This window comes from Nestor notabilis, unplaced genomic scaffold (assembly GCF_000696875.1).
Source record: "Nestor notabilis isolate BGI_N333 unplaced genomic scaffold, ASM69687v1 scaffold11214, whole genome shotgun sequence".
Taxonomy (NCBI): Eukaryota; Metazoa; Chordata; class Aves; order Psittaciformes; family Psittacidae; genus Nestor; species Nestor notabilis.
The window spans coordinates 34,760-46,404 of record NW_009926219.1 but is presented as its reverse complement, the minus strand read 5'-3'; the positions used below and the strand labels follow the sequence as shown (position 1 = coordinate 46,404).

At 38.9% G+C, this 11,645-nt stretch overlaps 1 protein-coding gene across 1 annotated transcript in view; it reads right to left on the bottom strand.

Annotated features, from left to right (window-relative positions):
• Positions 1–4,134: 4,134 nt before the first annotated feature.
• Positions 4,135–11,645, bottom strand: part of FAM184B (family with sequence similarity 184, member B) — a gene marked incomplete at its 3' end in the record, with an annotated part of 35,677 nt that continues 28,166 nt past the window's right edge. The window contains 6 exon segments of the mRNA XM_010013437.1: positions 4,135–4,337; positions 5,006–5,110; positions 5,295–5,412; positions 6,807–6,953; positions 9,818–10,002; positions 10,397–10,509. Coding sequence (XP_010011739.1) covers positions 4,135–4,337; positions 5,006–5,110; positions 5,295–5,412; positions 6,807–6,953; positions 9,818–10,002; positions 10,397–10,509 — 871 coding nt within the window.

Genomic DNA, 11,645 nt, shown 5'->3' with positions numbered 1-11,645 from the left:
CCTGCTCCAATGAAGCAAACATGATCTTCCATTTTACGTATCTGAGTATTTTCAACAGTGCAAAACAGTAGTGTTCTTTTTACTTTGTATGCTTTTTGTATAATGGAATTTGTACTAAAAATATAAAAAGACAGTTAAGTGAAATAAATTATCTTTTTTTCCCCCCCCCAAAAAAAAGTATGGATTGGTTTTCTCTTTCAGTGGAAAATGGGCAGAGTTGCTATTCAGGATGCTTTCTGGCAGAAGTGTCTTTTCTAGAGTGCATCCTCTTCCATCTAGGAGGGGTGGCCCCTAACTACACCTTTGCTGGTGTGATAAAAATGCTTGCCAAGATGACTGGTTCTGCTGGAAGATTTAAATGTTTTGTGATCCAGTGATTATCTGTAAGTACTACTGTAGAAACACCCTTAGGATTGTCTGTATCTAGGTCAGATCAAGAATGTACTTTTTTTGAAGTGGATTGTCTGTCTCTACTGGACTTCTGCTCACATTAGGAAGGGGTCTTGGGATATACAAGTTTGGTTCTTAGAGTATGAAATGGAACTGCAAGATGCAACCTAGGGGAGTATGTAATGCAGGGCCAACGTTACTGGTGGTGTGTCTTGTCAAGCTGGTGTAGAGATGGTCCAAAATACGTACCCCCAAAATAAAGGTCACTCATTTTGGATGTTGGGTCATCAGTGCTGTCCAGTCTACATAATTGGCTTTTACTGCAGTGCACTATTTAGTAATCTAAAAGTAGCCCAAACCAGATTTTTGGAGGTAGAAACAGCAAAGGAGTCCCGACTCTCTATTCCTAGGCAACAAGCTTAATTCATCCACACAGCCAGAAAAGCCACTTTCTAAGGTCACTTTTTTTGTGGGGACAGTTACCAATTGTAACCCTGGAAATGAAAATTGGTAATCGTGCACTGAGCTTTCCAGTGTGCTTTAAAAGCCTTTGGGGCAAAGTAGATGAAAACTCCAGCAAAACAACTTAGCCCTGTGCGTTTCTGATCCTCAGAAACACTAAGGCGCTCCTGGGTGTTACTGTACACCGGTTTATCCCCTTCTTGATTACATGTATAAAAAGCACCTTTTTGTGAAATCTGATGCCAAACCAAGCAGTTCATCTTGGGAAAAATCCTAGACACTGGGATGAAAGCGTTGGTCTGTAGAAGCATTCTGCCCCTCTGGCACCTTTTCACCATCACTGAGGTGCAGTGGCTGTTTTGCAGTGAGTGCTTACATCTGCTGGTTCAGTTCTTGCTTGCTGGCTGCTGTAAAAAGAGGTTAGGACGGAGGTGTCCCTCTTTGCACATGTGAAATTTGTTACATAGAATCATAGATGGTTTCGGTTGGAAAGGACCTTAAAATCATCTAGTTTCAACCCCCCTGCCATGGGCAGGGACACCTCACACTAGACATGTCACCCAAGGCTCTGTCCAACCTGGCCTTGAACACTGCCAGGGATGGAGCATTTACCACTACTTTGGGCAGCCTGTTCCAGAGCCTCACCACCCTCACAGTAAAGAACTTCTTCCTTATATCTAACCTGGACTTCCCCTGTTTTAGTTAAAGCCCATTTCCCCTTGACTTATCGCTACATACCTGTGCCCTGCTGGTTGAAATGAAATGGGGATTCAAATCATACAGCAGTTGATGATGAACAGTCCCATCATAAACACCAGGCTGCTGGTTGCACAGTTCCCTCCCTAAGGGTTAATATCTTCGTTTCTTCTTCTCTCCTGGTAATGAGTTAGCTGGATGATCTGATAAATGTACTCATTTACCTGCTCTGCATTTCCACAGGCATAAGAACAATATTGAGATAAAATGTGCAAGTATGCAGTGCCCATAAATCTGGAACTCTTGAGTATTTCACTTTCACACTTCAGCATAACATAGCACTCTTTTGCAAAGCAGAATTCAATTTACAAGCAAGTTTTAATGTTCATACTTACATATTATCCTAATTTGTCAGGCTGATACAAGTATTGAAGTGCAACAGGAACATAACTTTGCAATGCCGACTGTACAAAACAGTGTATTAAACAAACCTGAAAGTATTTCTGTAATAATATATTATAGCCTGCTATAAACATGCTGTTCTCAGAGGCATACCGCATGCTGTACAGCTTAAAATAAGTGTAATAAAAACCTATTAAAAACTTGGAAAATGACATTGTTATATACAGAAATCAAACAGCTGATGAAGCAAATGTATAAATCTACAGAAATCACCTAGAGAAGTAAGATCTTTTTTCAGCTGGAGCCATATTGACAGGATGTATCAGAGACCAAATTGCATATTGAATCTAACAGTGGAGTGACACAGCCTCTTGATTAAAAAGTCTTTTTATATAACAGTATCCACAATTTTAATTTTTCTTCTTTTTTCACAACGGTTGTTACAAAATCATGTTTTTCCAAAATCCATGCCTGTAACTCCATAGCAATTAGATGTAAGAGTGCAGTTGTTCCTAATGATTTACTTGGAAATTACTTTTCTTCTTTTCCTAAACCATATATTGGATCATCATTCCCTAAAAGAAACCAGGAGCAGCTTTTCTAGTAATTCTGAGAAGTATTGAAATAGTCTGCTTTAAAAGGAAAAATATTTAGTAAACCATTCTTGATGCTGAGGGTCTTGGTTTTGGTCATCTTTGGTTTGTGGTAGTTCATTGCCATGTGCCCTGTGCAAACAAATAAGCAATTAGCATCGCTTACTTACAGTCTTAACAAGATTTACTGTTTTTTTCCTGGAAAAACTCAGGATCCTATGAATGGATCTGTGCTTAAACAAACTGGATGAGGCCAAAAGGTGCCAGCTTTAATTTTTAGTGGGATCTCTGCTAGCCAAGTAACTGGGATAACATCACTGGTAATACCACAAAGGAAAGCATGCAGCAGAGCTGAACAGTTACGGAGAAATGTTTGAACATAATTCTTGATAGCTCAAAAAACCAAAAAAAGGATGTTTTAAGAACATGAAGTCTTGAAAATCAGATGATAGCAGCTGCAATTCGCTCTTGGAAATAGAAATACAACTCATGCATTGAAAACATTGGATAGAAATTTTATTTGTAACTGACAGATTGGTCTGAATATTAGCTGGCCTCGATAATCTTGTTCCATAGTCCCTTATTTTTCAGCATTCATGATGCTTTTTTAACATTTATATTAATTTTGGTTAGCTTATAGTAACAAATATGACTTCACGTATGAGTGATTCATTAAGAGTAAGGAAGTAGCAACCAAGCTAACCCCAGCCTCCCTGTATGTTTCGCTTTAAAATACAAATCTGATTTGCCTTGGCAGTCATCTGGCATGACACTGAATGCTTTTATCATTAAGATGTAGGAATTGCCAAACTGGATCCAAGCCCATGTCCTGGGTTATTGTCTTTGGCAGCAGTCAGCACCATCTGCCTTCAAGGAAAGGACTCTCTAGCACACAATTTACAGGATAACTATCTCCGCTAAAAGAGAGGTGGGAAGGCTGGCTTTGTCCTGAAGGGTAGTGATAGGGTTTCCTGTGATGTTAACTACATACATTTTAACTATTTCTTGAAGAGATGTTTATAAAACACTGAACATGGTTTAAATAATATCTCATAAATTTGAAGAAAAATTCAAGCTTTTCAGAGAAAACCCATCAAACTAAGACGCTCTTAGTTAAGTATCTGCTAATCTATTTTTAAGTCTCTAAATCCTTTGCCAAATTATTAGCCTAGATTCATTCAAATATCTCCTAAAATAAAAACATGACATCTACATCTGCCAAGTGCAAAGCAAGGAAAGAAAAGTAAGAAGGAAGACACATCCTTAACAGATCCACTGATACGTGCCTGAAAATTTTAAACAGCCATGTTCACTACTAGCTACATTCTTGGTTAAATACATGCTGGTCCTCTCTTTTTCTGTACCAGGAGGAGCTACAAGCATAAGCTTTGCTAGGCAGTGATTGTAACCTACTTCTGCAGCAAAGTTCCAGGTCCATCTGCAGAGAACTGAACACATGGAGTTCACTGCATGACGGGAACCTTAGATTGTTGTTATTTCCAAATGTCTAATGTGTTTGGATTGCCTAGAAGATTCTGAATACATGAAATGCATTTATCATCTTAAAAGTCACTGCGAAATGGACAAATACCTTGTGGCAGCACTGCTGTCTGATGACTGTGCTGATGGAGAGCCCACCCTGAGGCAGCCAGGACTCCGGTCTAAGCTTGTAGATTTTGTTATTTGAGGAGTACTTCTTTTTGATCTCAAGTCACAGCTCAAAAAGTTCTTTGCGTAGGAAGCTAAATTCGGCACACTGACAACACGACTGGGTGCCTCAGCCATTTTCTTCTTCTGTTTTTTATTGTGACAGAAAACTTCATTACACACACGTTTCTTTTTACACTTTATGCTACAAAACCTCAACAATACCTCATTCCCAGATTCCTTGAGAAGAGCACCCAAAAGTGAATATTCCCATGTTTTTCTGTAGGCATTTAAAATAAATTCTCAGGGCATGCTCTGAGGATCCATAGATTAGGTAGTCTAATTAAAACAACTTGTGTACTTGATGGTTTAGGTAGCTCTGCAGAGCTCAGTTAGGTGCTTTCCACCAACTTGACCTACCTTCTTTCCATGACTATTTATAGATGGTGTCGTAAGAGGGACTGGAATGACAAAGGGCAAATCCTGGGCAGCCGAAACACAATTCATAATTTTCCTTGATACATGCAATATCCAAAATAGCAGCTCCCAAAGCTGCAAGCAATGACTGTGCTTATCCCAGTGGAAGACTGATGGCCTTGGAGTTCTGCTGGTTTATATTTGCTTAAAGACCTTGTGCATATATACTTCTACTGAATTTATGTTATATTCAGCACCTGCTGGCTTACTGGAAAGAATTCTACTGAATAACATTACTGTAAAAAATTAATAGGACCTTTATTAGCTTGATTATCTGTAGGATTTATGTAACAATAAGACATCATGATTTGCAATTTTAATTGCATTGCCCATCTTACCTTCATGGAAGGAGTCGAGCATCCTGTATTGGGGTTGAAAGAAAATGATCGATTCCTGTAAGATTCATTGTTGGCTAAAAGTGAATGCTGACATTTTCCTCCTTCCTGAGGAAAGAGAAAGTTATGTGTATGGAAACATCCATTTGTTGGAAGTTGGAATGGAAACATGTATTTGTCAAAGTATTCCAGAACAGAAAGAAAGTATGAGCCTGAAGCAGTGTATGAAACACTGAATAGAGCCTTCCAACAGATTCCAAAACAGGGATGTACATAGAAAAGGAAATCTTACCGACAGCTGCTTGATAATCTCTTCTTTCTCACTTAATTTGTCTTGCAGACAGCTTATAAGGTGTGCATCTTCTGATCTGGACTCCCATTTTCTTGAGTTTTCTTCTAATTCTTTAAGTCTGTACCAAAGAAAATGCAGGCCAGAAAAAACTTCCTCAGCCCAGCTTCAAGAGATACTTGGGCTGTACTCTGCCCTAAATTCCAAGCCTAAAACACAGGCACATAATCAGGCCTTTCTGATAAAACAGCATTTTTAAAAAATGGGTATCTATACACGGATTACATGTAAGTATAGAATATTGCGGAGTTCCAAAATAAACTGCCACCACATGTGGCAACCCACAACACGTGTAAGTGTGTGAAGTCCAGCCCCTGGTGGAAAATACTAACAAACAAGCTTGTACATCCCATTGCTGGTTTAATTTCTTAAAGAAACAAATTTGTGCAACAGTATCTATGCATGTCTGTATTCATCTGTTTGTCCTCTTTTCTGACCCAATAACTTTAGAATCCACAGGCTAATTCCAACCATATTTGATAAAGGCCTCATAAATACTCAATTCCTGGAACTTCACTAAAAGAGAGGTTTGGATATACATGCTGTGTTAATGAACTCTCTAAGCCAAAACCTGTACTGTGAGTTCAGCTCTATAAATGCCTTCATAAGAGGAAAAGATTCAAGCTAGAACTTACACCTTTTTAGACATAGTGTAGAAACACATTTGATGGACTCATGGGAAAACAAGTCACTGTTTTATCACTTTTTTCCCCCTGCCATACTGAGGAGTATATTACAGAATACAGACAACCATTTAGTGCAGTTTTTTTGGTGAGGGTAAACATTTTTGAGAGGACACCCCCCAGTCTTATACTCTTTAGTTAGTGTATCTCAGAGTTCAGATAAAAAGGTAAATCTTAACATCTGAATGTTCTGCAACCTGCTTAAATGCATAGGTCTCTATTCTGGACCTATGCTGTACAGTTGTGGTAAGAGAAAAGGACAAGGGATTAATAATAATAACAGGGATTATTTCTGAGCGGCCTCTCCTGTACAGTCTGAAGCAGCATGGGACTACTGAACTTCACAGGGGGCTGCAAAGTGCATTTATTTACATGAGCTTCTGGGGGCTGTCCTGGGAAATTTGCAAGGGAGTGAGAATGAGCAAGAGCTTAACTTCAAAGATGCTGCTCTGCTGAATGAAATGAACCAAAGCCTCTGGTATCATCTGTGACAAAGATGATTTTACACTTCATGAAATGGCAAGATTCTACGTACAGGTTTTAATTTAGCATTGTAAAACTTTATTTATACTGCTTTACATTAAACTATATCCAGAGTTTATCACAATATATTTGGGGGGTTTTGTGCTTGCAAAGGAAATACCTATACACTTCTATTTCAGTACTTATAATATTCTACCTATGAGTAATAAAAAAAATATACATACTAAGAATAATAATTTCAAACAGAACTCATTACCAGTATGAGCCAGAGTTTATTCAAATGACTTACTCAGTTTCTAAGGAGAAAATGTTTGCTTGGAGATGTGCCTGAGCGCTGCTGAAATCAGATAATATGCTTTCAATTTCCTTCCGGTGATCTTGTTTCAGTATGTCCAGTTCTTTTTTATGCTTGATATTGAGGTCTTCTACCAGTAGCCTTTCATTGGTATTAAATTATGTCTGAATTCTCACGTTTCAGTACTAGTTTATTCTCATTAAGCATGCAGTTTTGAGGTCTTTCATTGACTACAGAGGTAGTTATCTGGGCACAGCTCTGGGCTTCTGCTTACTGATTTGACCTTGACACTTCAGTTGCAATCTGAAGCAGAACCACACTAACACTGAGGAAGAGGAAAATCATTTGGAGAAGTAGTTGACCTTCAGCCTTCAGGAAACTGAGGGTCTATTCTATACAATGATGCTATTGATATTCTCTCTATGGTTCATTTGCACATCAGTCTTAATGGTCAAACATGACAGCGAAGTACCATAGGAACTCACTTGTATTAAGCAAAATTATTTTGAAACCTCTGGGATTTTAACCTGAGGCTTTGATGATGTGTTTCATCACATGGTGGCACCAGAAACATTTAATACTGCCTACCACCATCCTAAAAATATTGTATTTTTTTTAAAGTGAAGGTAAGAAATGTTATAACGGTATATTTTGAAAGACACTGCTATTTAACTAACACCATCAACTGAAAACTAAAAAATGCTTAACATTTTTTCAAACCTAGCCATAACACTGCTTTCTCCTACCCACCCTAAAATCAACAGACACCTATTGAAAGATCATTGTTAGCTTCCTGCCTTTTGTTTGCTAACGTTTTGTTAAACCCTGGAGAAACATTTTCATTGTTTCAATGAAAAGCCCATGTTCTGTTGCTTACTTATAAAAATAGAGATGTCAAACTCAGCAGGTTAATAACTGTATTTTTCCGAAAAGATATTCAATTTACCTTTTTATTTTCATGTATTTCTAAGCCCCTTTCATGCTTCAGGAAAGGCCAAAAAGCCCATGAAAGGTTTCTGCTTTTGAAATTAGGGCACAGCAATCAAAGTAATTGATTTAGCACTTGGCACAAAATAAGAAGCAGGAGAGTAAGAATAAATGGGAGCAGAATCCCTGAAATACATCTTCAGGAGTAGAATAAAAGCTCTCCTTTAGAATAGCCATTTTGGGACTTGTCCTCTTTTCCCATAAAAAAATCCCCTTTGTCTGCTCGCATACTAATTCTTGTAAAAGGTTTCTGTACTGGAGGCGGAATTCACACAATGCAAGAGAATGGAAATGGGAGTCATTACTTCCCCCGATTACTGGTTTCACTTACTCAGGAACTGTAGGAATAGGGATTTTAAATAATCGGTTATAAAAATTCGGCACATGCACATAACAAGCCACTCTCAGCTTTCAGATCAGAAACAACCAGCATAAGACAAGGTCACTGTTGGTTAAAGTAATAGTAAAAAAGCTGTTATTTATATGCACTCACCAATTTAACTATTCCCCTACACAAATTATTGGTCCTGCAGAAGCAAAACAAGAGCTGCAAGTTAATGTTACAGGTCTTCCACGGGTTAATTTCAGAGCAGCCTGCAGCAGATGCCTAGGCCCATTCCAGCTCTTTGTTTCTGCCTCCTGTTATTTGAAGGATTTCACCTTATATAATTTCCATTAATGCTTCCTTCTCCAATGCTTACTGTAGTAGAGTTACATCATTTATACCCTGTAAAGATTATCCTCCAGCCCAGCAGCTTTAGCGTTTGAGGCCTTTTAGACCTCATCACTGACACGTGAATAATTCTTCTCTTCATGAACAGAAGCTCTAAATTCCTTTAAGGTAGCTGGAGGGCACTGATGAAACTCTCTGGTTTGCAATTCTTTCTGTTGATCTTGCTTCAAAAGCTTGAAATGAAAGACACTTTCAAGTAACTCTCCAAAGAGTGCAAAGGAAAAAAAAAAATCTTTCTCATGTCTTTCTCATTCTTTAAATATCTGCTGACTGCTAGACAGCAATGGAATTACTCTGACCACTCTGACAGTCTGCCAAGAGACACTCAATCCCTTGAGTGCTTTTCTTCTGACTATATAGGACATCATTTTAAAGATTCCTTTAAGGGTATACTCTTCAGAAATACTTTTATACATACAGCTTGAGTAGTTAGTGTCATACATTCTACACCACTGCAGAAATGGACTAAAAGATAAGCCATTCACCAGATCTCTTAATCTCTCTGCAAAGAGAATGTGTTAAGTATGATAATAAAGAAATTCCAAAGGGTCCAGCAGCCATACATATGCACTGGACAGTGAAGCCAGCCTTGTCCCCCATGTAAAAGTTAAGTCCTGCACTTTTTAAGTAGGCAAATGGGAAGACTGCTATTACTGCACAATGCAACACAGGCTCTGAGTCTGTGGCTACACTAGGAGGATGCACTCCACCTTCTACAAGGCAGTAAAGACTACATGTCAGCTCCCCCTCCCTGTGCCCTGACACCATTTTGCAGCTCCAGGCTTCCACCAATCCAGAGGCACTGTCAGAGTTGTTATCTCTCCCCTTACTCCACAGAAGCAGTCTTGCAGACTACAGATGGTACTCTCAAGTGTTCCCTCTAGAGTTAACTACCCATTGGTTTCAGCTACAGCGAGTATATGCAAAAATTTGATCTTTATTCTCAGAGACTTCCATATTTTTATAGTAGCTCTTGGGTGAGTTTGGGATTTTTTATGTCTTCCAGTGCCTTTCAAAGGCTGACGTTACACACATTTTCTCAGGTCACTCTTGAGGGGCTACACTGGACGTATTTCTCTGTGACACATAATGAACAATTAGTTCCAATGCCTTTATTATGGCTGGAAGGAAGTGTGAAATGAATTACTGCTTTTACAGAATTCCTGACCTCTATAATTAGCACTTTGGAAAGGATTCTGACACTCATCACATTTAGAACACCTCTGACACTGGCATCATTATTGAATCTCTAGATAGCATCGTGAAGAGTGAATTTAAAGCAAACCTTCTGTGCTGTCTCTCTCTATCCTGAAGCTGTGCAGCTTCTTGCTTCTGCGACTTCAACTCAGCACTGAGTAGCTCCATTGTGTCCTTCAAAAGTAAATTCTCTTTCTTGAGTTCAGAAATTTCCCTCTGACATTTTTCCAGTTCCTCATGGAGAGATCTGATCTGGCTCTGGCTACTTCCTTCCTAAGAAAAAGGCCAAATTTAGTTATTCACAGCCTGATTATTTAACGTGATGATCTCACAGGAATTGTGTGCACTGAATTTTTGTGAACTGAGTTTTCAATTCTATGTGCAATTCTATATGCAAGACAAAATCTGTGATCAAAACTTCTTGAACATATTTTACTAAATACAAAATTTCATTGTAAAATCATATGTAACATTTACTTACATTGTAGATTCTGATTTTAAATTGGAAAAAAGCCTGGCCATAGGGAAAAGCTGATGAACAATCTTGAAGTGGGATATAAGAGAAGGAAACCCATTCAATTTCTTTTATTATTTCTGAAGAGAGAAGTTTGACACCACTACTTTCACAAAACACAACATGGCAATGAAGTAGGAACTGGATTCTTGCCTGTTGTTTCTTCAGTGTCCTCACACTCCTCAGTTCCATTTGGAGTTCTTCTATTTGTTTCCTGAGGTTAGTGCACAATGTCTTTTGCTCAGAGAGCTCCACCCTTAGAGATCCTAGTAACAATCAGACAACAATCATTCAGTCAGTCAGAGGCCAGCTGGATGGGGAGGGTAGATACAGACAATGTAGATGAAAACATTAATACATTACATTTTGCTTTGTTCCTCAACTCCCTCACCATTAAATATGATGACCTTCTATCAGTAGAGTGGTCACATGGATAAGCTATAGTAAGATGATACAGAGCTACCACAGCAATGATTCAACATCGGAATCAGAGGTAATTCTGTAGCAGTTGTTTTACAGACTAAATCACTATAACTGGCTTCTTCTAACCTTGAACTTTACTGGGGTACTCCTGAGCTTCCCTGTTAAGTCCACTGATGTTTTAGAGAGGGCCATAAGGCAGACTGAGAAAAGGTCTGGTTGTGTTAGAGAAGCACAATACTTATGTAGCAGATCTGTCATACACTACAACCTTTGTGTATATCCGGTACAAGTTTAGGAATGGATCAAGTACAAGTTCTCTCTCTCTATTGTCTCCTTACAATTTTTCTTGAAGAACAGAATTTATCTATTGAATACGTAAACTTCAGAGAGCAAAAAGTCTTTCTAGCAAATTTGAATTACTGCGAAAAAACCTCCAAAAAATAAGATAATCAGTTTGTACTTAAAGTACTTTCAAATTATTCTGCCTTTAATTAAAAACCCTTTTATACATGTCGTGGGTTCAGCTACAGCAGTCATTTTTTCTCCTTCTTAGTAGCTGGTGCAGTGCTGTGGTTTCGACTTTCAGCCTGGGAACAATGCTGATAACACCGATGTTTTTAGTTGTTGCTAAGTAATGTTTACTCTGACCAAGGACTTTCTCAGTCTCATGCTCTGCCAGGGAGGAGGGGAAGCCAGGAGGAAGCAGAGACAGGACACCTGACCCAAACTGGCCAAAGGGGTATTCCATACCACAGCACGTCATGCCCAGTATATAAACTGGGGGGAGTTACCCGGAAGGCCCAGATCGCTGCTCGGGTCGGGCTGGGTATCGGTCGGCGGGTGGTGAGCGGTTGTGTCCTTTTCCCTTGTTATTCCTCTTATCATTATTATTGGTAGCAGTAGTGGTTTGTATTATACCTTAGTTACTGGAGAGCTGTTATCTCAACCCGTGGGAGTTACATTCCTCCAGTTCTCCTCC